Source organism: Pimephales promelas, chromosome 16 (assembly GCF_988280905.1).
Source record: "Pimephales promelas chromosome 16, fPimPro1.hap1.1, whole genome shotgun sequence".
Taxonomy (NCBI): Eukaryota; Metazoa; Chordata; class Actinopteri; order Cypriniformes; family Leuciscidae; genus Pimephales; species Pimephales promelas.
Window position 1 is genome coordinate 9277288 of NC_142784.1, and position 27522 is coordinate 9304809.

A 27522-nucleotide genomic window follows, 5' to 3' on the forward strand; every position below is an offset into this window, starting at 1 on the left:
TGTGAACCGTAGAACTCATGTTTCGAAGAACGCTGAACATGAGAGGGTCGGGAGCTAGCAAACTGGGGGGCTGATGACTCCGTTCCCTGGTGAAGACCCTGTCAAACAGTCTTCTTCTTCCTCCTCGCTCCCTGAGGGTGGGGATGAGGTTGAGGAGCTGACTGGACCGTTTGAGCTGCCGCAGGCGGATAGTTCTTCCTAGGCCATGCAGACCTCTGTTCCTGCGCTCCACTCTGACCCGCTGCATTCACTTTAGGTCTCTGCCGTTTCGGAATGCGAAAGTTGGGGGGTGGGCGGGCCGTGACCTGTGCGAAGGTCTGTCGGGGTGGCGGAGGTGGTACAATCTGCGTCTTCCTCGGCATACAGAGCTGCAAAGCCTCATCATCCCTCTTTTTCTCCTCGCATCTCTTCTGCATCAGTGTCAGAGCTGAGCCGAAAATGCCATCGGCGACTACCGGTGCGTCTAGGATGGTTTCTTTTTCCCTGTCAGAGAGATTAGCGAGATTAAGCCATCGTGCTCTCTCCTGGATAACCATTGTGGCCATGGCTTTCCCGGCGGCTTGAACCGCGCATCTCTGAAGACGCAGAGAGAGATCCGTTACAACACAGATCTCCTCCCAGTGTGTCTGACCTGGCATGGTAGTCACTTCGTCCTGCAGCTCCGCTTGGTATGCGGTCAGCAGAGAGATCGCGTTCATAGCCCTTACAGAGAGCGCGACTGCTTTGTAAGCGCGTTCCGTCATGCTCGACTGGAAACGATCAGCTTTAGATGGCAGCGTCGGGTTTGCAGCCGCCGTGCGTTTAGGTTGCAAGTGAGCGGCAACTAAAGGCTCCATGGGGGGCATACGGAGAAGGCCCTCCTTTTCCATCCCCTCCACATCTAGAACGGAGCCACCCTGCACGGGCATCTTGCTCGTGAACGGCTTATCCTTCCACGTAACCGCGACCTCCTCCAGGAGCTCCGGGAAAACAGGAAGGAGCTGTCGTGCTGCTCGTTTGGCACTTGGCAGTCTCTTACCCTCATAGCGAGACTTTGCAGTCTCCGCTACCACGGTCGGCCACGGAATATTAAGTTTCCCTGCAGCGCGTTTGCACACGTCCTGCAGATCGACACTGAGAAGCGGGGAGGATGGTGTACCGTCCGCCTCTTCCGTGGATCCCGCCGCAGCGAGGATATGCTCCGGGTGCGCAGGCCGAGGGAGGAATGGAGAATCTTCGAAGTCTTCCTCTTCGTCAGAGAGAAGAAAGTCCGATTGTCCCTCTTCCTCGAATTCGACCGCGTCTTCCTCCTCATCCGTGCTGAGCAGACTGGAGAGAGGCATGCACGCGTCGAGCTGCTCACTCCAGGATAGAGCCGCCATGGTGGGCGGTTCTACAGGGATGGATACCTGCGGAGTGTTAGCTGGTGCAGGGCTAGGAGTCATGAGGGGATCCTGGCCCGACAGGCTAGCTTGGCATGCTAGCCTGCGACGAAGGCTCTTCGTGGTGAAGCGTGCGCAGTGTTCACACGTGCCGGGACTCTCGATCGCCAATTGAGCGTGTTTCAGCCCGAGACATGCAGAGCAGACCTGGTGTGTGTCCTTGCATGAAATCTTGTTCCCGCATGAACAGAACCGCACGGAATCTCCCTCACTAGCCTGGATAGTCTGCATTGCTGCAGCCATCGTAGAATCGAACAAACCTCCTTGCAATCGGCTGGGATGCAAATCGAAGGAGCCAGACGAAAAACGGCGTGGTGGCCAGTAGTTCGTCCAAGAGTTCGTAGAAAAGGCTTCAAGGCTTCTGGTGTGAAGCGAGAAGAGGTTTTTGAATGTCGTAATGACGCTGTGTTGCTCCTCTTATACGGAGGGGTAGGGTAGCCACTCCCAGACACAGCGTCATGTCTGCCAGCCAATCAGGGCTGGCGTAATGTAATAGGGCTTCTGAGGAATACGCGGAAGGGGCGTATCCCATAGTGAGACACCGAAACGTATGCTTGAAAGAAAACCTGCAGCTCTCGTTGACTGAAATCATATTGTAAACATAATCCCCTGATCATTCGGACTTGTTGTTTCCAGCTGTTTCGGCGCATGACATACGTCACAACCACATGTTAGCTATTGGCTATGGCAGATTCTGAGTGACTCTGGGCAGATCCAATAGTTTTGAACTTTAATAGTGAACCCACCTACAAGGAAGTAAAAATTTCTCAATGGAGAGAGGTAAGACTCTATGTACAAATGAAATGTACTAGAGTCTGGTTGAACCAGGCTAACTTTCCGTACCCAATGTATATATATATATATATATATATATATATAGATTTTATCTAGCTCTTCTTGTCGTATATCGTTTTTTTTTCTATCTCTTCCTGTCATAAAGCACTGCAATACTTTTTTAGGGACAATAATTGAGGCTGAGTTTTAAAACATTGTACACTACTTTACATTTCTTGCTTTCGATTTCCTCAGTGAAGACATCCATAAAGTCATTACTAAACTGTGATGGATTATATAGTTCAGGAGACAATTGTTTATTTGTTGATCTAGCCACTGTACTAAATAAAAACCTTGAGTTTAGGAGTGTTTTAAAACCTTAGTAATGTTCTATTTTTTTTTTTTCTATGATTTTTGGGAGGTATTGTCTTTCTACACGATTCTTTCTTAGATGATTTATCTCTAAATTATTATTATTATTATTATTATTTCTATTTGCGCTTTAGGTTACATTGTCCGACTCAGCAATGTGCTAATTTGCATAAACCATGTGTTGTCATGGCACATTTGCATAAACCTTTCATAAATACAACCCCATCCTTCAAATTCCACATTCATTTTCAACAGACAAAGACTGTCTTCAAAATGATGCTTGATAGACATGATAAACTGTAAGTTATATATATATATATACATATATATATATATATAAACACACACTGTATATACTGTATTTATTCTGCTATTTGTGATTCATGTTTAGTCTCTATTGTGATGAAATGATATGCTAAAAATATAGTGAATAATGGCTTTTCTCTGTACCAGTAGCATTTCTTTAACCTTGTTTTTCTTCTGTTGTTCATGTAATTACAGGGCCACGCTGAAAAGCACATTGCAGAATATTTCCTTCACACTGGATGCATATAACAAAATACATGACTTGAAGTTTGTTTTTGTTGTTGTGCTGGGTTTACTTCTTCCACTCATCATCGTTGCTAATGGACTGATCATCTGTGTAGTATGTGTTGAAAGAAAACTACACAAGCCAATGTACTTCTTTATCTGCAATTTGGCATTTATAAATTTATATGGTGGCACAGCAGTTGCACCTTTTATCATAAGTCGTTTCTTAATGGAGGATTATCAAATAACATGGCTTTCTTGTCTTGTGCAAGTCTACTTTATATATACCTATGTTAGTTGTGATATAACAAACCTAACACTTATGGCTTATGATCGATATATTTCTATATGTTATCCATTACATTATAACAAAATAGTCACCCCCAAAAAGGTGATTTTTGGCATTGTATTCACTTGGCTTTTCCCCTTTATCAGAGTGACCATCACTCTCTCATTCACAGCAAACATTGATATTTGTGGAGTTATCATTGAAAAAGTATATTGTGATAATTATTCAATAGTGAAACTAGCATGCTCTGATATTTCATATTACAACATACATAGCCTACTAATAATTTTCTTTGTGGTTGTACTCCCATTTTTTATAATTATCTACACTTATTTAAGAATCATATTAATCTGTTTGACACTGTCAAAAAGAGGACGAGTCAAACTCTTTAGCACTTGTGTCCCACATCTAATGGCATTATTTAACTTTATTATTGGGAGTTCTTTTGAACTTTTGCAAAGCCGTTTTGATATGAGACATGTACCCTACACAATTCGTGTAATACTTTCTTTGTATTTCCTTATTTTTTCCCCATTAATAAACCCAATCTTGTATGGAGTGGGAACTCAAGCAATAAAGGAAGCTATAATGAGAATGCTTTGTCATAAGTTTAACAAAAGGCAAGCTGTTGTAAGATGTATAACTAAGTAGGTACCAGTAAGACTAATATATTTATACTAAAAGTGCAAGAAATTGTCAAAGAGAGGATGATTCAAACTCTTTAGCACTTGTGTACCACATCTAATGGCATTATTTAACTTCATCATTGGGAGTTCCTCTGAACTTCTACAAAGCCGGTTTGATATGAGAAGTGCCCTACATGCTTCATGTAATATTCTCTTTGTATTTTTTTTATTCTTTTTGCATTATTAAACCCAGTGATTTGTGGTCTGCAAATCATGCAATAAAGGAAGCTAAAATGAGAAAATGGTATACCAAAGGCAAGCTTTGCAAGTTGTGAATGTTAAATAGTTTTCATACTCTATGTAGACCATGTAAGTTATATTATAATATATTCTACACAATCATGTGATTAATTTTCTAAATATTAATATATCATACACTACATTTAACTCTTTTTGCGCCAGAGATTTTTTTCCTAAAATGTTTGATTTGTACATCTTAATTTAAAAAGGCTATATCTTAAAAGTGATAAAATATAGAGACTTTCTGTAAATTAGAGGAATATTAAATTACGACCCAAAGTTTATATAGGGATTACGTTTCCCATATAATTAGCATATATGATGTCATATGGTGGTGGAAATCTTGGATTATAGAATTTTCATGAAAAGTCACATGTTTAAATAATAAATTGCAGCACTTCTTTCTTACTGCATTGCACAGTACTGAATGCTCAGGTAAAGTAGTAAGTAGTAAACAAACTGTGTAAATCATTACTAATAAAATGGCCGAAACAAACTGAATGCATGTAGCGGCCGGCCTTTTGCTGTACAGATTTTCCATTTACTACATACAGTAGGCACTCGGATTCCATGTATGGGGCACATAGATATTATTCAAATGACACACAAACACAAGTAGACAAGACCTGTTTAGTTCACTGTTTAGCTGCGCTTTTTTTTTTTTTTTTTTTGTTTAGCTGCGCTTTTGATTGCACTGATTCAATGCCCTCTAACTTGAACATTTTGTATAGAAGCATGATGTTGTTTTGAGTCAGGATGATGTATGATATGTCTGCCATCTAGTGGAGGGGAGATTGAACAAAATCTGCCGTTTTATTCAGTGCAGAATATTGTAGACTAAACTCGACCGTGGCGCCTAGAGGGTTAAGCACAATATGCTGTGATGTCACAATCATTTTGAATTGTGGAGTAGACTTGGACAAAATCAAGGGGCCGAGGGCCTATCCACTATCCATAAAATTCCCACGCCCACTAAACAGAGTGGAACTCACTTCAAAGTGGAGCCAGGAAGTGCTTCTCATTTCTTGTTTGTGCATCCTCGTTACCTTTCCTCAATTCCTTTTCTCGCATCTTAGATAAAAATCATCACCAATGTGTCACGTGTAGTATAATGCGCACAACTCATTCACAAAAGGAAAAAATCCAGGGGAAAAACGAAACGGGTAACTACACTTTAACATGTAGCGGATCCCTAGACGCACCACAGGGTCAGCCCAAATGAAGAAAAACACCAACAACGTCTTTTCGCTTTTGCGTGTTTACTGCAAGCATAAAATGGGACAGTGTTACAATCATCTGCTGTTCTGGATTGACAATCTCTCTCCAGAGTGCTTCCCGCAAACTCTGCACCAAAGGCATATTTTTATAGAACTAATAAGATTTATGAATTCTGAAAATTAATAAAACAAAAGAATACAACTCATACCTGCAAGCATAAAATGGGACAGTGTTACAATCATCTGCTTTTCTGGATTGACAATCTGCAAATACATCATTCAGTTAGAACATTGTCCCATATATCTAATATGCAGGCAACTTACAATATCAAAGAAACAATTCACAGTTTCAGCTGCTTATTAACACACATAACATGTTTTAAATCATGAACTACATTACCCAGAATGCACTGTTGATTACTGGCGCGCATTTCACTCGGTGCAGCACGTATTAACCACTCATGTCTAGGGTTGGGTATCGAGAATCGAGTATCGATTGGAACCGAGACTAACTTTTCGTTTTTCCCGGAATCGTTCAAAAGTTAAAATTTCGATTCCTAGTTTCGATATTCACAGTCCGCCGAGCGGAAGAAGAAACCGCTGAACAACACCAACGAAGAAGCGTCTACCGGAAGTGTTGGCATAACCACGCGAGTCGAACGTGAGTACCTTACGTCGGCGATCCACGTGTGGCTTCACTTTTCTAAAAATAACGAAATCTCGGCAAAATGCAAAATTTGTGACAAAAGGAGTATTTTTACAGAAGGAGGATTTCCTTCAGAAAGGAGTATTTCCTTCAGAAAGGCCATTGGTTAGCAAGGTTAGCTAAACTTTTTTGACCCTGCCTCTTAAAAGAATCGGAATCAAGAATCGTTAGGAACCGGAATCGAAACAAGGAATCGGAATCGGAATCAGAATCGTTCAAATTCAAACGATACCCAACCCTAATCATGTCATCAAAATGAAATTAAGTGAAACCCAGATCAACATTAACAAGCATCCTCATACCCATGAAAACCACATTAACTGATACTTAAAGTGTTATACCGTTCATAGAAATATGACACAATCGCACGTTTAAAGCAATAAAGTTTAAGTACTATATTAAACATGGAGAACCACCTATTCAACAAACAACAGGGTCACCAACAGTATTTCCACCATATTTCGTTCTGATTTCGTAATAACTTCAATTTAATATGCTCTAAAACCTTGTTTGAATTGTCCAGTAATGGAGACACAAACCTCTCTCCAGAGTGCTTCCCGCAAACTGAAGAGTGCAACACGCGAGGAATATACCATTAATTAAAGAAAGGGGGTTTATACCAAATCGGTAACACTAAAGGACACAAACACATCTTTCCAATCAACCTCATGCAGTACAGGGCAGTAGTGCAATTATAATGTTTGATAACCACAAAGACTAAATGCTGGTTGCATATGTTAAATTAAATACTGGTGTTGATTTAACATTCCAACTTCCCCCACCTTAATGAAATGTGGATCATTCCTTGCTTGAATGATCTCTCTCTCTCTGCATCTGATTGAGAAGCAACTAACCTATTTAACAAAGTTCGATGAATTATACATTTTTTCACACCATTACAAACATACACAGTACCAGACATATAAACATAATGGAACACATGATTTGAATACAAGGAGTAAACAAAGGGAAAGTATGGGGAATGGAGACATTACGTCAGTGAATGGTGACATGGGGGTTTCGCTTTGAAGCCCATCAAGTTCTACTTCGAGTTCTACAAAATGAGCCAAAACTTTGTTTGGAGAGAGCCTTTCCCTTCAGCTTCTCACCAAAACAAAGAGCTGGTCTGAGGTCCTGAAACACTGCGTTCTGTCTATGTAAGCACATAGAGACTGGACAGAGCAGTGCCAAAGGTGGAGGGAGGGAGGTATGGATATAGATGGAGGGATGGATATAGATGTAGGGATAGATGGAGGGGTAGATAGATGGATGGAGGGATGGATGATAGACGGATGGAGGTAGGTGTGGATGAATTCATTTATTAATAATTAAATAATGTTATTCTGTGTGTTCCTGTGTGTTTTCATGAGGGCAGACATTTGTTAAAGTATGATGAAATAAGTATAACAAACCTTAACAAAATGTAATATTACATGATGTAGTAATATTGTAAATATTACAATAGTATAGTACGATAGTATTTCTGTAGAGGAGGCTGATCACACACTACTACCATCATACTGCCCACACTTTTAAAATTGATCTGCACATCTGTTTGTAAAATTGATAACAATAACTGGCTAAGACAGAATTGACAAAAATATGAGTGTTAACAGGAAACGGACCACGTAGAATAACATGACATTAGGGAGAAGAAAGTAAATTAAAGTAAAAATAAAATAACTAAACATTAAATAAAATGACAAAGGATAACTAAAAGTAATAAAAGTCAGTTAAGGGGCTTCTGTTACGATATGGATCGTGTAGTAACCAACAACAACTGCCGTAAATGGTTTCGACATTTAGATAGGAAGGAGTCGCGTTTTCGCACATGCACAGCACAGATCGTGTTTACGGTACGGATCGAGTAGCGACACACTTTCAATAACTTCGTATCATATCACACATTCACACTCGCTCAATCACCCTCATTCACACGGGGCATCGACGACGTCGCTTTATGGAAGGTGCGTCTGTAGCCCCGTTCCTTGAACAAGCCCCACCCACTCATTAACATATAATTTGCATACAGGTTGTCTTTGAAAATGAAAACGAAAGCTAAAACAGTAAAAAATAAAAAAAATCATTATTATTGCGTGAGTGTTAATAAAAAGCAGTTTCTTTTCATGTCTTGCCTCGAGATTGTAGTGAAAATGAAACGTGAAATCACCAATTGCATTTTACTTTTCGATTTAACAGGGATGATGAACTGTTACCATGAAAATGAAAATAAAATCATTTAATTTCATCATCAATTTTGTCACATATTTTTGTGTACAGTTTTCTGTATTGAAATTGTTAAACTGGTTTTAGTTCCCTTTCAAGGGAACTTCGAGCTTGCGTCGAACGCTGTGGGAACGCCCCTGTTTTGTGCGTCATGAAGCACGTATGGAATCAGTCCAGTGGAGTGACGGAACATCATAGGCGGGTGACGTCATCGACCAGGAAACTATAAAGAACCCCACAAACAACAAGCTTCTGTGCCTTCAGTAAGCTTTATATGTAAATCTGTCTCAGTGTGAATATTGTCTGTCCATACATACTTTGCACCACACAAACAATTTATATTAGAGAGACTTTAGTCTCAGCCTCAGACGTCACGCCCACAGAACGTTGGCTAAACGTCTGATGCATATGGTACACTTAACTGGAAACACTTCAGAAATGTAGAAGTCATCATCTGATTGGTTGAATTTTGTCGGATTTCCGGGGGGCGCAAGTTTTGCTTTTATTTTCGGTCTGCCGGGAAACAAAGCGCAGACGTGTGATGACAATGAGCATTTCTCAAGATCAGCTAAACGTAGTTGTATGTCCCCTCCTATCTACTATGGAAGATCAAGTGAAGTACCTAACTGCAAAGGGGATATCAGCCACGTTTGCGGGCAAACATGAAACAACAGACTCTGACGTCGCAGCTGGCCGATTCAGTATTCATATATAGGGCGCGCTGGATTATAAGGCGCATAAGATACTGCAGTCAAACGTTTGACTGGGTTTGCGTTATGCATCCACTAGATGTGCTAAAGGCTAAAGGAAATGTTGCGAGTGCGCAGTGCCAGAGGTGAGGCGTTTATTTAGTAGGCGTGAGCGCGCTGGGGCGGGCACGTAACTTACATTCGCAGCCTGACTCATGTGAGCATTCAATGTGCGGCGGCTCGCAGACAGCAACAGCTGGCTGTTTTGAATGAGACGACCCGGTTACTGTGAACGGGGAGCGCATTATGAACATTCTGTGACGCGCGAGTAGCGCCGGGGACAGTGTGTCTCTTAAGAGTGAGCACTCGTGAGCAGGCACGTGATTTACACACACAACCTGATTTATATTTGATATATAGGTTGAACTGGCCGTGTGACAAAGCGGGCATAAGATGGACATATGCGCGAGTTCGCGGGCATAAGATGGAGACGAACGCGAGTTCACTGTCGTTTTTTGAGAAGGTTAAAGGCTTTTAAGTGTGCCTTATAGTGCAGAAAATACAGTACTGCTTGTTTTCTTCTCCTTTGATTTTCTATGCTGACTGACTTGTTGCACGCCGGTCTGTTGTTGTGGGGACATTTCCACGCCCCGAAACGTGACGCTGAACGAAACGAACTGTCATTTGACATGTCGGTCAAAAAAAACGGCCTTATGCCGTTTGCCTTATTTGGCCTTGGCCAAAGAAAGCTGCTATGAATTCCATACCTTCAGCCGTACGCAAGACTAGAGAGACTATGGCAAGCGAACACCAATTTAAGAAGTGTGTTTCAACCTGCTCGCGCTATCTAACGGGCGGGGATACACATGTTCTTTGTGTTGTTTGTCTGGGAGTTTAGCATGCCCAGTCAGCTCTAAAGGGGGCTGACAGTGAGCATTGTGAGCGTCTGCCATTAAGGACACTCCGCTCCCGCCGGGCGCTCTTTGAGGAGAGCGGCTCGGTGCGCGCTCCCCACGGTTCGGGTCTCGCTTTTGCTGAGGCAGAGCGGTGACGCTTATCGTAAGGATCGCAGATGGATCTCTCAGTAGGGGTTAGAAATGGGCCCAGCCTTATCTCTCCCTTCACCTGTGAGATCCAGTGCCTCAGCTCCGGGTTCGGAAGCACGCTCTGCGGTTTCTTCCGCTCGGGCCGAGGCACCAGTACTGCAACTATTCACGTTACGCTCCCGAAAGTGACTCGCCACATAACACTCCCGAAAGTGATGAGCTGATGGAGGTTTTAAAGGGAGCAGTTGAGAAACTCAGTATTGAATGGATAGTGACTAGGCAGGAGTCTCTATCAAAATCAAAGTTGAATGAGAGATTTTTGCCGTCACGAGTGCAACCTCCACACCGGTGCCTGCCCTTTTTCCACAATCTCCACACCGAGGTGTCGAAATCGTGGAGAAAACAACCACTGTTGACCAATGTGTTTCCACATTGACTCCAGGCTCTGAAACACTTCCTAGCAGACCTGAGAGGTCATCATGTGTTAGTTCAGTCAGACAACGTCAGTGGTCTCTTATATAAATCATCAGGGGGCCCTGCGGTCGAGTCCACTTTACAAGTTGGCCCGTCAGATCCTACAGTAGTCCCAAGGGAAGCTACTATCACTGAGAGCAATGTATCATCCTGGGTATTTGAAAGTGGTAGCAGACTCCCTGTCGAGGCAGGGGCTGAGGCCGGAGGAATGGAGGCTCCACCCCGAGGTGGTGGAGCTCCTTTGGTTTAGTTTCCAAGGAGACAACGCACTGTCATCTGTGGTTCTCCTTCAGTCATCCAGCCCCTCTGGTGTTGGACACTATGGTGCAGCCGTGGCCGAGGTCACGTCTGTACACCTTTCCCCCGATTGCTCTGCTACCAGGAGTTCTGGAGAGGGTTCGCCGGGATGGAGTCAGTCTACTACTAGTAGGCCCGTTCTGGCCGGCCCGAGTATGGATTGCAGACCTAATTTCTCTCCTGGATGGCTCTCCTATGGAGCTCTCGGTCAGGAGGGATCTACTCTCTCATGCGGGGCTAGGGTCACCTCTGTACGCCTTTCCCCTGATTGCTCTGCTACCAGGAGTTCTGGAGAGGGTTTGCCGGAACGGGGTCAGTCTACTACTAGTAGCCCCGTTCTGGCCAGCCCAAGTATGGTTTGCGGACCTTATTTCTCTCCTGGTCGGCTCTCGTTTGGAGCTGAACAGAATTGTGGAAACTACAGGCTTGGGGGGGCCCAGCTCATAGATTCCGGTCTCTCAGCTGAGGTTGTCGAGACCATCCTCCACTCCAGAGCTCCATCCACGAGGAAGCTTTATGCCTTGAAGTGGAAACTTTTTACTTCTTGGTGTGGAGAACACCTGCAGGACCCAGTTAACTGCCCAGTGGGTGCAGTGCTGGAATTCCTGCAGGAGCGTTTCTCCACAGGGTTATCCCTCTCCACAATAAAGGTGTATGTGGTGGCACTGGCTGCTTACCACTTCTCTTTCAGTGGAGTTTCTCTTGGGAGACCCTGGCTTATAACTCGTTTCCTTCGTGGCTCGTTGAGGCTGATGCCAGCAGTTCGTACGAGGGTGCCGACCTGGGATCTGGCCATTGTATTAGATTAGAAGGTCTTTCCCTAGCTCCTTTTGAATTTATCGAAGAAGTTCCTGAGAAGTTTCTCACTCTGAAATCTATCTTCCTTCTTGCTATCTCCTTACTCAAGAGAATCAGAGATTTGCAGGCTCTGTCGGTTGCACCCTCGTGCCTGGAATTTTCTGAGATGGTTAAGGCTTTTCTATACGCCCGGGTTACGCCCCGAAGGTCCCTACAAATGTTTTTAGATCTACAGTTCTGCAGGCTTTCTGTCATCCTCCATTTCTGTCGTGAGACCAGGAGAAACTTAATTTACTCTGCCCGGTGAGGGCGTTAGACGCTTACGTCCACAGAGCCGCCCTGTGGAGGAAATCAGAACTGTTATTTGTGTGCTTTGGGCCACCCAGGAAAGTGTGGGTGAATATGTATAAAATATGCTGTATTGCTGTACTGATCAACAATAAAGGCCAATGTGATGTATAACCAGGGGTTAAAGTGGGCCGGAACGGCCTGGAACTGAGTTCTGGCAGCTCAAATAAATCAATAAATAAATAGATTCATTAATATCAATAATAGCGCAATGGCAGGCTAATATAAAAAAAAAATGTTGCGTGCACTGTCAAATTTCAGCAGCCTGTAATTCCTTCTGAAGTAGTCCTTTCACGTCAAATCAAAACGTAATATCACCCCCTGGCCACGCCTTCACAAACACGCTTCCTGACTTTATTTGCAGTTCTTCTGTCTGATTAAAGGACATCTAGGCCGGTACGCCCATGCAGACAAGGTCCTTCCTCTCCTTCTCACTAAACGATAGCGATTACAAATGCGTGAAATGCACTCATGCTTTTTGAGCGCAGTAAAGTTAGTTTAAGGTTCGATATTTGCCGGACATTTGTTTTCCCGTGCCACTGTTCTATAAGGGTCGGCAGTCTTACAAAGATATACATTTTAACATTATTTAACCATTGTTTATCGACATGAAATATTCATTCAAAATACGTGTGAAAATGCTGCTACATATTTGTACCTGAAAATGCTTTGACGCGTTTCCACAGCGTTTCTAAATCAGGATTGTGGTACTTGGTGCAACTGTGACACTCTTGTCCCAAAATGTATTTCTATAACTTGATAGTCAATATAGTGTCTTACGGTGAGTCATTTTTTTTTCTGTTGCACCCACACAAAGTTCAAGGGTTCCCACGCACACCTGCCAAATCCCACTATATCCACTGTGAAAACGGTGGTTGTATGGAATATTTTACAAAGGTTTTGACAAAATAAAAAAAAGTTAATGTTAATCATAAATTAAAACAGTTAATATTACTCATAAACTTTGTTTTTAAATGTTTTCCTCCAATTATTTCTACCCAATTGTATTTGTTAATGTAAACAAATTACTCAGGTCAACTTTTTTTTTTACTTACATTTAATCAGTTCCTACAGTGTATGTACAGTGTATATTAACGGTCATTATGTATGTTTCCACTCTCATCTTGCCTCAGTCCTTATACCCAGAAGGCCTCTTTGTCCAGAGCTGCTCTAAGTAGGATAACAGAACAGATAATTATCATGTAATGATAACAAATTAATTAAACCCCACTGACCATGCAATTACACTTACATCCCTTCGGGCTGATCATTGCTTTTAGTGACCTCTAAATGAGCAAATTGTCAATACCAAATAGCGTTATGTGGTATAGTTGCCAATATAAATCTTTTTAGTTCACCACCAAATGATGTAACTCAAAAATATGTAATAAACAACTCGTTTTCACTCCTAATATGGTCCCTTGACCATTCCAGGACAGCATCTAGACCATCACATCTCCCAGTGGACTGAGATAAATGGACCTTCGGGTGTAATTAGACATTACAACAACAATTAAATCCCATTGGTCAAAAGGTCAAAAAACCTGTCCAAGTGAGGCTTGACTGATGTTTTAGATGAAGAATATTGCGTCATTATAATGGATGATGGCACAGAGATAATGTATACTTTTCATATTTTCAATTGTTTGTTTTTTTTTCTCTGAAAACAATATTATAAATCAGATTAAAATGAAAGAAGGTAAAACTTCAAATGCTGTTGAAACAATACCACCCAGGAGGGGGTTAAATTTAAATTTGATCATATAATTATATTTTAGTATATTCATGCTGCTTTTGTACATCCAAAATACACACATAGCACATTAAAATATGTGTTAACACCTTTTTAAACGTGTCTTAAAGGGGAAATTAAGCGGTGAATCAAGTTTAAATGATTTACAAGATGGATTTCCAATATAATCAATAATTATATAAGGAACATTACAAATGTAAACATTTAGAAGAAAAAAAGAAAAAAACTTTGTATCTTTCGCCGCCAGGGCGCCGCCATTGTGCAGTTGACGTCACGGGGTTGGTTGGCTCAAGTTTAACAGGCTCTGGGCATTGAAAATCGCGACATCAAACTGTGTTTATACCAGTGTTTTGACCGCGAACGACTAATGTTAGGTACAGATATTAGACAAAAAGACGACGTCTCATGTTATATGTTGACAAACTGCACATAGAAACATTGTTCGCGATGTCTGCCGTCAGATATTCCCGTCTCGTCAACAACATGTAAGTTAGCATGTATTTGTTAAAGGGGAAATGAAACGTCCATATTTTCGCACTGGTAGTGCTAGTAGTAGTTACAGCCTACATATACTAGGAAAAAGTGTCTCCGCAATGACATCCTTCAGGGAAAGCATCGCCGCTTCCACACGTCTAACTCCCGGCACAGCATTGTAAACGTGCGCGCCGGTGATGCAGAATTGACCACGCAATACATGCTCACGATCAACCTCTTGACAGCAGATGGACTTTGACACGGAGGGCATCGCAGGACAACAGCCACACTGACACCTGGTAAGTTAGCGTTGCAAACCCGCTCTCCGCCCCAAACCACCACTGACTGTTCTACACAGCAACGTAACTTACATGGTGTTGACGAGATGGGAATATCTGACGGCAGACATCGCGAACAATGTTTCTATGTGCAGTTTGTCAACATATAACATTAGACGTCGTCTTTTTGTCTAATATCTGTACCTAACATTAATCGTTCGCGGTCAAAACACTGGTATAAATGTCGCGATTTTCAATGCCCAGAGCCTGTTAAACTTGAGCCAACCAACCCCGTGACGTCAACTGCACAATGGCGGCGCCCTGGCGGCGAAAGATACAAAGTTTTTTCTTTTTTTCTTCTAAATGTTTACATTTGTAATGTTTCTTATATAATTGTTGATTATATTGGAAATCCATCTTGTAAATCATGTAAACTTGATTCACCGCTTCATTTCCCCTTTAAACTGTAATTATAAAATTAAGTAAAGAGTCACAAAATGTACTTACTAGTTTGTTGGAATTAGTGTTTTGGTTTAGGGTTAGTTGCATAAAATAAAACATAATTTAAACATAATTTAAAAACATTTCAGTTAAATATGTGTTTCAGTGGGGTGTTAATTTACAGGATTGAAATGACAGTGGATGTCAGTCAAGTGTTAATTGCAGAAGTCCTTGGGAAAGAAATAAGGTGTGAAACGGCATTGTTCTGAAGTCAGGGGGTAATATTTGTAGACAGAATAAAAAGAAAAGTTGATGACCATAGCGAACATTGACAGACATCAGAGTTTTAAATGGTTTACATGTTCCCTTGTCCATTTTGACTCCTCTTAAGAAAGATAAAATGTTGTCTTTAATGAATACATGGGACTGTACCTGTTGTGGACACATTAAGACTTACAAGCAGTCAGTGACACAAGCACAATTAGTGTATGACAGGTAAATTACATCAAAGGAACATAAAAATCGCACATTTGTCAAGTGTAATCCTGCATTATTTAATGTTTTTATACAAACAAACAAACACACACACACACACACACACACACACACACACATATTTATTTATAGTGGTATATGACTGAAAGAAAAGAAAAAAAAACTAGCCATCACAATTTTTATGTTGTCCATTTCAATAAAACATTTTCCATGGTGTTAGAATGTCTAATAAAATCTTTGTTTGTGACCAAGTAATATTCAATCAGATATTCCCACTTTTTTTTTGAACAGCAGTCTCATGACTTCCTTCCGTAGTCTTGTCAGATTTAGTCCATAAATGAGGGGGTTTAAAATGGGTGGTATGAGTAAGAATTCCATGGCCATGAAATTACGCAAATCTTGTGGCAAACTCTTTGAACCATAACGACTGTACAGTACATCAAACAGCAAAGCAACAGTCACATTGAGCAATGCAAGAAGATGTGGTACACATGTTTGCATGAATTTGTGCCTGCCCTCTATTGACTTCCTGCATTTTTTAACCAAGTAAATGTATGAGCAAAATATCAATATTGCATGTCCAAAATATGTCAAAATGATTACATACCCAATCACATTATTTACTGTTGTAGAAAAACAGGAGAGTTTAACAACAGACCAATTTTCACAATATAGCTTTTCAATAATAGAGCCACATAATGTTAGTCTTGATGTTAATACAATTAAAACACAAACGCAAAAAAATGGAGGAAGCCAGCAGAAAAGGATACATTCAAGAACCCTCCGATTGGTCATTACTGAATGATAATCCAGTGGTCTACATATTGCCACATATCTGTCAAATGCCATCACTGTTAACGTTGAAACGTCACACAGAATAGATGAATAAATGACAAATATCTGAATCAAACATCCAGCATAAGAAATCACATGATACTGGGATAATAAATCATACATGAATTTAGGGTAGAATCCAGCAGTGCCAAAAAGTCCAGTTACACACAGATTACATATAAAGACATACATCGGCTCATGAAGCTTCTTATGCGAGATTACAGTGTAAATTATGGTTGCATTACACAACACAATTAATGGATAATACAATGCAGTCAAAGAAAAAAACACAAATCTTTTCCCCATCATTTCGTTTAGTCCAGAGAGTGTAAACACAATGGATTGATTCTCTAGTGGTGGCTGCATCTAGAATTATATACAGTTTTTCATTGTGAGAGATTTCATTGTGCACATCATAATAAAAAATTAGTTGATTAAAAGTTAAAACTTAGATAATCATTTAGATAGTCAACTCTCCAGTCCTGTGATATAAACGGAAATATTCAATACTCTTCAATACTCTTAAAAATTCTTTAAAGACACAAGCGAAGAAATAATTAAAATCTCACCACAATCTCTTTTTGTTAGTTTGACAGTGTTGTGAAAATTGATCTGGTCATATGTATTTATGGAGACTATTCTCATGCTAATTGTCTTGTTTGTGAACAACTGCTCTCTTGAGAATGTTTTTTTTTTTTTTAATATATCAGTCTCTACTAAACATGTCATAAAGTAATATGCAAATAAGCACTACATAATATAAAATTGTATCACATTGTATTTTTAAATATTGTAAATAAAAATCCCCAAATCTTAAAACCCTGGGCCCGGTTCCCCAAAATGTTGTTATCGCTAAGTAGTTCTTAACATATTCCCAGAGCCGATCCTCCCTATACGCACACTACGCAAGTTTCGTAGGGCCCCGCAAATTACTCAAGGCCCTGCCTCCCCCTCAGGTCAAAGCGTGTCAATCAAAGTTTAGAACATTGATGAGATAATTAAGCGGAAATTTCCTTCTGGAGAGAGTGAGAGAAAAACACCATGTGAGTGAATTGCGGTAACAGCGATCAGGCAGACTTGTGTTCTCTCTGACCATCTGACCGTTCTCAGTTTGTAGCACTAAATGAAGAGATGTCTTATCGATCACAAGTTCAGTATGGCGTACCACAAGGCTCAGTACTAGGACCGCTGCTATTCAATCTGTACAACTTACCAACTCACAAAATTAACGGAATGCATAGCCGATATAAAAAATTGGATGACTAGTAATTTCCTACTACTAAATTCTGAAAAAAAAAAAAAAAAAAAAAAAAAAACAGAGATTCTAATTACTGGACAAAATAAACGTCCACACGTAACAGCCTAGAATTCTGTCTAACACTTGATGGCTGCTCTGTTAAGTTTTCGTCATCAGTTAAGAACTGGGTGTGCACTTTGATACTAATCTCTCATTTGAAAGTCATGTTTCTAGTATATGTAGAACGGCATTTCCATCTAAAAAATATATCAAAATTACGCCATATGCTCTCATTGACAAATGCGGAACAATTAGTTCATGCGTTCATGACATCAAGGCTAGATTATTGTAATGCTCTACTGGGTAAGGTGGCCGGGAAGTGCAAAGCAACATTACAAATACTGAACCACTTTCACAAAGCTCAAGACAAACATTTTACCCTACCATAAAACACAATAACATGGGCAAAACACTTTTACCAAGGAAAAAACACATTAACATTTTAGAAAACAAATTAATAAGACACAAAACACTTTTACAAGACCCGAAACAAATTTACAAACGATTGATTCCTCATGGAAAGGGAATGTACCACATAACAGAAGTGACGAGTGAACGCGGATGATAGGTTTTGTTGGTGAGCGCGCTCGATTCGTGTTGTCAATGTGGATTATATGGTGTGAACTAAGCATAGGATTTAAGTTTATGTTGACCGAACATGGACTGTGGCCGAGGGATTTTTTGTGGCAAACACATGAACAGCTTAAAGCGGTTTTGCTTTTCGTGTGGTCGGTGTTCAGAGTTTTTAAAGAACCAGAAGGAAACACGGTACTTCTCGACAGCCAGACAGTGCCAAGTAAAGAGCATAACGTTAAGTATCTGTGGACATGTGGACAAAAGTGGGTAGTAATGCTAATGATTTTTCGAGTGACTTTTAACCTTTATAGTCTCTATGCTTCTAACTTTCTATCTTCAAACGAAACTCTATCCATTTCAGCAGAACAGACATTCCCATCATACAAACAGATCAGCGTCAGGTGTGGGCAGTTCACATAGGGATCTGCGATAGGGCTATGTAGCCAAATGGAATGTTTAAAAGGAGAAGGAAAAGACAATAAAGGTGGTACTCCCCCGGGAGAAATGGTTTCTTTGGCAGTGGCATAGTCTCGCGGAGATATCCGGGAAATGCTGTGAGGATTCGGTTGGATCAAGGGTGCAACGGTGATTGTGTGAGGATGGGAAGTGAGTGAATTGTGGAGATCGAGTCAAGATTGGAGATCGCCATCATTCTTGAGAGGAAGATAAGTAGTATGACACCGGATCTGTGTGAATGTACGCCCTGCACTGAGTTGAATATGAAGTTGTGAAGTGTATTGAGCACGAGTGTAACTGTCACTTAAGAGTGTTGGACTGAATCATCATTGAATCCCTGATATCTTCTTCTGAATGTGAGAGAGTTTTGAAGACACTGTTCCCCATGTTGTGAGAAGTTATCTGCATCTCTTCATCCTCTGAGTACTTATTCAGCGTAACAGTGGAAGGATTGATCATTGGGTGAGTGCTGGCCTTATTGCACTGAGAGTGAAAGTGGATATGCAGTGCCCGAATTGAAGTGTCACACAGTATTTGACGTGAAGTTGCAGTGTGTGGCATGTATATAATATATATATATATATATATATTTAACTGCCAATTATTCCCCAGTTCATATTCTCCCCTTACTGAACAGAATCTCAGTGTTGAACGTGCATGTTCCACACCAGCCGCAAGCCCCTGTTTATATTTCGAAGAGAAGTGTACCTGCACTTGTAAACTTGTTCTGTAAACTCCTCCGCTAAAGTTCTCTTGTGTGATGCCTGCCTGAGGGAGAGACACAACCTGGCCACATCGTTGTTTGCTTTTTAGCAACACACTCTAGCCGTAAGCCCTTATCTCCATCTTAATAATAATAATAATAATAATAATAATTCATCACATTTATATAGCGCCTTTCTGGACACTCAAAGCGCTTCACATAGAGGGGGGAATCTCCTCAACCACCACCAATGTGCAGCATCCACCTGGATGATGCGACGGCTGCCATAGTGCGCCAGAACACTCACCACACACCAGCTTACTGGTGGAGAGGAGACAGTGATGAACCCAATTGGTATGGGGATGATTAGGAGGCCATGATAGACAGAGGCCACTGGGCAAATTTGGCCAGGATGCCGGGGTTACACCCCTACTCTTTCGAAAGACATCCTGGGATTTTTAATGACCACAGAGAGTCAGGACCTCGGTTTAACGTCTCATCCGAAGGACGGTGCTCTTTTGACAGTATAGCATCCCCATTACTCTACCGGGGCGTTAGGACCCACACAGACCACAGGGTGAGCACCCCCTGCTGGCCTCACTAACACCTCTTCCAGCAGCGACCTGGCTTTCTCAGAAGGTCTCCCATCCAGGTACTAACCAGGCCCAGCCCTGCTTAGCTTCAGTGGGCAACCAGTCTTGGGCTACATGATGATATGGCTGCTGGTAAAGTATATGGTAGTCAATGGGGATTGAGATCTGTTTGATTCAAACATTCTTCCAAATATCTTCCTTTGTGTTCAGCAGAACAAATAAACACATAGAGGTTTGGAACAACATGAGGGTGAGTAAATACTGACAGAATTTTCGTTTTTTTTTTTTTTTCCAAATAAAACGGAATAGCAGAGAATCAATAGATTTAATCGTTTTTTTTTTTTTTTTTTATCAACATATAGGGAAAGAGCAGGGTAAACTAGGCGAGATATGCCCTCAGCCTTAGACAGCAGGACTCTCCCATAAATTGTCAAGTCTCTCTGCAGCCAGCAACATAGTATTTATTTTTTATTTTTTATTTTTTGGTTTTATCTATCCTTGGTTGAAAATTTTTATGAAGACGTTCTGAACCTGATTTGCAAATATCAATCTCAAGGTATTTTACCTGATGTTTAACTTTAATACTATCAAGAGAAACTTTATCTGAATCATGCACATACAAGATTTCACTTTTCGTAGGATTTACCAATCCAGAAGCTTTGGAGAAAAGATAAAAACTGCTTAATGCACCAGAGACTTGTGAATCATTTTTAAGAAAGAGACAAGTATCGTCAGCTAACTGACTAAGTATTAAAGTGTTCTCTCCAATATTTATATAGCCTCAATATTTGCAACAGTATGCTGGGCAGTGAAGGTTGTACGCAGGTGCGGGGACTTTGTGTTGTTGTGTGGCAGTGCTTCACGTTGCCACCAAGCTGCCTGGAGTGCATACTACATTGAATTTCACACACTTTTCACCGTATGCACGTGGATTTCCCACCCAAAACGCTCGTCTAAATGCAGAATAAAAAGTGATAACGCAATGCCACTTTTGCTTTTTCTCTTCAGAATCATTTCCGTGTAAACATAGCCTAAATCTGGTGCCTCGTTGAAATCGCCACCAAATAAAATAAAAGCAGAGTGATATTTCAGTTTTAAATTGTTTATATAAATGACTATATTATCAAGTAGAGTTGTGTTTTTTTGCAGAACAATTGAACCCATATATGTTAATCATTATAAAAAATTGCTGTCCAAGTGAACAACTGAGATAACCCACCTTCCAATCTCTGAAGAAAGCGTTTCTATAACCTTTCCTTGAAATCCACTTTTAAGCAATATAGCGACCCCACCTGATGAACTGACAGAAAGAAATAGTACTCCCCCACTGATTACGCCAGAATTTTTCATCATTTACACAAGAATGTCTCTTGCAAAAAATATATGTCCGTTTTCATGGCTTTACAAAACAAGAATAAAGCTTTTCGCTTGTTTAAGTCATGTAGCCCCCGAACATTCAAAAAAAAAAAAAACATGAGAAATGTGAATTAAACATAAATTCAGAACTCAAACTCTTGAGTAGCCTAATACGACTGTCAGAACTACAGTAACTAAAGTGAAAACATACAAAATAAAGATATTTCAGGTACATTGTTATTCATTGGAATTTCTAAGGCTGCGATTAACTGTGGCACCTGTTTTGGAGAAAAAGATTCCTGTTATTTTTATTTAGCAATTTAACTGTTCTTTAATAAGTGATATTGGATGTTAGATTAATTAAGATTAAAGTTTAAATTAAACGTTACATTTGTTCAGATCACAACATTAATAGGCCATAGTTTATCAGCAAATGATGTAACAAAGAAAAACATGTTATTAACAGGTCATTACTTTTTCCATTCTCAATATTGTCCCTTGGCCAGAAAACACCCACCACATATTCCAGAGGGCCAAGTTAAATTGACCTTCAGGTTTAATTAGAAACACTTTAATTAAGTCCCTTTGGTCAAAAGGCCAGTTCCAGTGAGGCTTATAAGTGGTGTTGTAAATAAAGAAGATTGCATCATTTCAATGGAAGGTCAAACATCACACAGAGATGACAACAGTGGTGACATACGTGCGCATGACAACAGTGGCGGAAAATGAAGAAAATGTATTTCTATTTGAAGAATGTACAAACCAAGGTTACTTAAAGGGTTACTTCACCCAAAAATGAAAGTCATTAATTACTCACCCCATGCTGTACCAACCCCGTAAGACCTTTGTTCGTCTTCGGAACACAAATGAAGATAATTTTGATTAAATTTGAGAGGTGGATCACTGCTGCATAGGCTGCCTAAGGGATCGAAACTTGACGGCCCAGAAAGTCAATGAAGATAATGTTTAAATATTCCATGTGACAACAGTGGCTCAATTATAAGTTTATTAAGCGACGAGAATACTTTTTGTGCGAAAAAAACAAACAAAAATAACGACTTTATTCGACTATTCCTTTTCTTCTTTGTCGGCCTGAGACAAGAGATCAAGAGATTTCCATGACACATGCGCGAGAATTGCGATCTCCTTCAACTACTTCAATGCAGTTCTCGAGCATGCGTCATGGAAATCTCTTGAAATCTCGTGGTTGGTACTGCATGGGGGTGAGTAATTAATCACTTAATTCTGAATTATGTCTCTGATCTTAAAGGTGCAAAACGGAAGTATCTGAGTTTTTGCAGAACTACGCCCCCTCTGGCGACAAGCCAAACTGCAACCAGAGGTTTGCACGTTCATGGAACACACAAACATACACGCATGTTTGCACGAGCTGTTCATAACCAAAGGAGCATCAGCCGCACACTGTGCGGCACACATCTTTTGTTACAGTCATAATGAGGTAATACAGTTATAAATCTGCAAGTCATTTAAAATATATGAAAGGAAAGGCATTCGAGTAACACTTATGACTTATGTGTGTGTGTGAGGGGAAAACGGGGGTAGTAGAAAACTTTATGTGCTTACTGTATCCACTTACGATTGTATTATTATGGAAACACGTTCATGAACAATATATTATTACTTTGTATAGGATCCCGTTTGAGCCCTAGAGCAGACCGGAGATCTCTCCATTTCTTGAAAGCTTCCCGATGTTGACTCTCGTCTTATTCTGACGACTGGCACTGGACAGACAGAAAATTTATTTTCTTTGTCTTATGTGGAGTTTGCGTTGGGGTTTGGAATGAACAACAAGCCGGTCTCTTTGGGGCTGTTTACACCTGGCCACTTCATGCGTTTTCTCAGAACGGATAGCTTTCTGATTTATCAAAACGATTCCATTTACACCTGGTCACATAAATGTGTTTTTGCTAAATGGATATTAATCCGATCTTCAATTCCCATGCTATATACAGATTTCATGAAGTGCACGTCACTGAAAGCAACAGATATGAGCTGCATTTTATTGATCATCGGCTAATTTCAAAATCAGCAAAGACAGCAAGAAGAGAGAGCGCCAACAGTCCTGGTAAGATCATTTCATTTCTTTACTTTTAATGAAGATGGTAGTGTTAAGCGTCTGCAACTTACTTTCACTTTGATATGCGATATATTGCGGCGTGCTGGCTTGATGAATAGGCGCTCAGCTGCTCATCAGAGGTGATGCCTGTCGTCATATATGACTAAAATAACATGACATATAGCCTAGTTTCAACAACCAGATGCATTTACACTTGTCCAGTTTCGTCTGCAATGCGGCCCAGACCACGTCCTCAAGTGGTTTGAGCGATCGGATTCAAATCCATCTCAAATGCGTTTCGCAGGGCAACCTGGTCTTTTCACGATCGAATGGCTATCTGATCACAGAAAACGTATGAAGTGACCAGGTGTATACAGCCCCTTTGAATCCACCTACTACTTTTGTGGAAAGTTGACTAAAGTTGTGTCGCTCGAGTTGTCTTCTTTGATACGGAGAATGGCAGCGAATACACCTGCAAGACATAGGCACATAGCCAGGCGAGCGTGAACGCGCATGACGTTATAGAGGCGATCGCAGTGATCAGAGAAGGACTCATTCAGTCCATCAGGTGATTGTTTAAGCATGTATGGGTTACAAAGCGGTATTTTTAACATGAAATGTTGTGCAATGCACCTTTATCCATAATTAAGATCAGAGACATCAAAATCGTTATATGAATCTCAACAATGGTGACAATCAAAAGTACCAGCATAGTACAAAACTCCCAGCATGCAATGCAGCATGAATATTATGCCGGTGAATTTACCTTTTTTATTTAAACCTAAATCTTTTTTTTTGCTGTTGTTTTTGTAGTGACATTTAGTAGCTGTTTTGTGATATTCAGAATTTATCCGATTATCTGGACATTTTGTTGATTGTCACCTTTCCTGATACACTGATTTTTTGATATCTGAATGTGACCTTCAAAATAAAGCTCTGCTCTGGTGTCGAATTAAAAAATGTCAATAACATGTACAGTTTCAGAGTTTTATTGGCAGTGTGAATGCAATCAGGAAAATGTTTTCAAAGGAATCATAAGTTGTCTGAAAAACACCCTAGTAGCTAGTTTCAAGAACTAAGATCCTAGAACTACCTGGTGTAAAAGTACCCATTAAGACCAGCAGGGGGTGTTCACTCTGTGGTCTGCATGGGTCCTAATGCCACAGTAAAGTGACAGAGACACTACATTGTAACAAGCACTGTCTTTTGGATGAGGTGTTAAACTGAAGTCCTGTCTCTCTGTGATCATTAAAGATCCCATGGCACTTCTCGTAAAGAGTAGAAGTGTAGCTTCTGGCCATATTTATTTCATTGGCCCCTATCCATCATGGCCTCCTAATAATCCCCATCAACTGATTTGGTTCGATCACTCTCTCTCTTCTCCACCTATAGCTGGTGTGTGTTGAGCGCTGTTGTACTATGGCTGCTGTCACATACGCATGGCATGTACCCATGCACACTAGCGGTGGTTCAGGAGAAACCCCTTACATGATTGTATAGCATGTTAGGTGTACTTTACATAGGAAATGTGCCATATAAATACTTTGTTTAAAGGAGTGTGAAGGAATAATTTTAAATGGACAAAGTTGATTGCAAAATGACCCTTTTTAATAGAATAGTCTTAGTGAATGTAATACCTCCATGATACATTAATTCATTCATAATCACTCAAGTGAAAACATACAAAATAAAGATAGTTCAGGTACATTGTTATTCATTGGAATTTCTAAGGGTGCTATTAACTGTGGCACATGTTTTGGAGAAAAAGATTCCTGTAATTTTATTTAGCAATTTAACTGTTCTTTAATAATTGATATTGGATGTTAGATCAATTAAAATTAAAGGTTACATTTGTTAGAGATAGATTCAGATCACAACATTAATAGGCTATTTTTTATCAGCAAATGCTGTAACAAAGAAAAACATGTTATTAACAGGTCATTACTTCTTCCATTCTCAATATTGTCCCTTGGCCATCACAGGAAAACACCCACCACATATTCCAGAGGGCCAAGATAAATTGACCTTCAGGTTTAATTAGACATTGCAACACTTTAATTAAGTCCCTTTGGTCAAAAGGCCAGTTCCAGTGAGGCTTATGAGTGGTGTTGTAAATAAAGAAGATTGCATCATTTCAATGGAAGGTCAAACATGACACAGAGATGACAATGACAACAGTGGTGACATACGTGCTCATGACAACAGTGGCAGAAAATGAAGATGTATTTCTATTTGAAGAATGTACAAACCAAGATTAGTTCACCCAAAAATGAAAATTAAGTCATTAATTACTCACCCCCATGCTGTACCAACCCCGTAAGACCTTCGTTCGTCTTCGGAACACAAATGAAGATATTTTTGATTAAATTTGAGAGGTGGATCACTGCTACATAGGCTGCCTAAGGGATCGAAACTTGACCACCCAGAAAGTCAATGAAGAAAATGTTTAAATATTCCATGTGACAACAGTGGCTCAACGATAAGTTTATCAAGTGACGAGAATAATTTTTGTGCGAAAAAACAAACAAAAAATGACTTTATTTGACTATTCCTTTTCTTCCTTGTAGGCCTGAGACGAGAGTTCAAGAGATTTCCATGACACATGCGCGAGAATTGCGATCTCCTTCAACTACTTCAATTCAGTTCTCGCGCGTGTGTCGTGGAAATCTCTTGAACTCTTGTGGTTGGTACAGCATGGGGGTAAGTAATTAATGACTTAATTTTCATTTTTGGGTGAACACTTTAAAAATTAAACATTTATTTTAAAATCATGTAAATTATTCAGATGTTGGTGTGTCGTATTATCTTATACATTTGGCAGACAGTTTTATCCAAAGCAACTTATTTTGCATTTCAAAGTACACATTTACATTCTTATCAGTGCTTGCTTTCCCTTGGAATCAAATCCATGACCTTGGTGTTGCAAGTAGATGCTGTCTAAAGGGATATACAGAGGAAGCTTGCATAAAATGGAAGACTATTACAGAATAATGGCTTACTGTAATCAAATTTAAATGAATGATTAACCTCCTTAGATTTTTTCACTTAAGCCCTTAACCTGCTTTTTTTGTGGGTGCAATCAGCCTGGCAAGGATCTCAGAAATGAAAGCTTTAACATAGCACAAGTTCTGCCGGGTCAATTGTCAGGTCAGAGTGACTCAATTGTTACGACACTTAGTACCTGTCTGTCTATCATCAATGTTGATAGCCCACTTAAAGGCACACAAATAATCCATTGAAATGCACTAGTATTTAACAAAATAAACTGTCAAATCATGTGTAATTATTGCTATTTTTCACCACTATTTTTTCATTCTTGTTACGCAGGATGTTTGAGCTTCAGCAAACACAATTTTAAGAAGGGGAGAGCGGGGCACAACATCAAGTGGGGGCTAGTTGTAACACCCTTGTTTTAAATACTTCCTCACATAGCATGACAAAACTTAGTGTAGAAATATGATATATGGCAACTAGTAAATTTACTAGTTGATATGGTAAAGATATCACTAAACATTTATTTAACCATAGCAAAAGTAAATTTCTTACTTATGTCAATTTTTAATCCCTACGTTTGGTGTTTATTTTTAAATGAACAAATCTGATATTATTTTAATCTCCAATATGTTATTTAACAGTTGATATACTTATTTAAAGAGGCTATGCGTTTTCCTGAAATTTAAACTCGCAACTGACACCTGTGGCCAAAAAACAGAACTGCTCTTCCTTTCTGCCCGCTCTCGCAGCGCGTGCTCGTACGTGCACACTTCACAAGTCATCTGCTGCAAGGAGGTCAACATTATGTTTACAGAGGTAAGAACAGTCAAATACATATATTGTTTGAGATAAGTGTTCTGCTTGTGAGTGTAGGCTACTTGCTGACTAGCAGTGGTGGCAGAGTGATCTGAAACGTTTAAAGCCTGGAACACACCAAACCGACGCCGACAAACTAATGCCGATGAAAGCCGACTGTGTTGTCGCCTCTCGTCCGCTCTCCCGCTCTCGTCGGGGTAAAAAGCTGCACTTGAACACACTGAGAGAACTACAGGCGACTGTCAGCTATAATGTGTGTTCTGCG

At 40.3% G+C, this 27522-nt stretch overlaps 2 protein-coding genes across 2 annotated transcripts; one reads left to right on the forward strand and one right to left on the reverse strand.

Annotated features, from left to right (window-relative positions):
* The first annotated feature begins 1818 nt into the window (after positions 1-1818).
* LOC148973305 (olfactory receptor 11A1-like) lies at positions 1819-10202 on the forward strand. Its single transcript, XM_089121625.1, has 3 exons — positions 1819-1850; positions 3069-3945; positions 10050-10202. The coding sequence occupies exons 1-3, from the start codon at positions 1819-1821 to the stop codon at positions 10200-10202; spliced, it is 1062 nt and encodes a 353-aa protein (XP_088977751.1).
* Positions 10203-15813: 5611 nt separating this feature from the next.
* Positions 15814-16755, reverse strand: LOC120470601 (olfactory receptor 6N1-like). The gene has a single exon (XM_039660181.2). It carries the CDS (start codon positions 16753-16755, stop codon positions 15814-15816), a length of 942 nt encoding a protein of 313 aa, XP_039516115.2.
* Positions 16756-27522: the final 10767 nt, after the last annotated feature.

Coding starts and splice junctions, on each gene's coding strand:
- LOC120470601 (XM_039660181.2), bottom strand. CDS start 16,755: ATGCAGCCACCACTAGAGAATCAATCCATTGTGTTTACACTCTCTGGA.
- LOC148973305 (XM_089121625.1), top strand. CDS start 1,819: ATGACGCTGTGTTGCTCCTCTTATACGGAGGG. Junction 1,851..3,068: donor TGCTCCTCTTATACGGAGGG/GTAGGGTAGCCA, acceptor ATGTAATTACAG/GGCCACGCTGAAAAGCACAT. Junction 3,946..10,049: donor TAAACCCAATCTTGTATGGA/GTGGGAACTCAA, acceptor CTGGGAGTTTAG/CATGCCCAGTCAGCTCTAAA.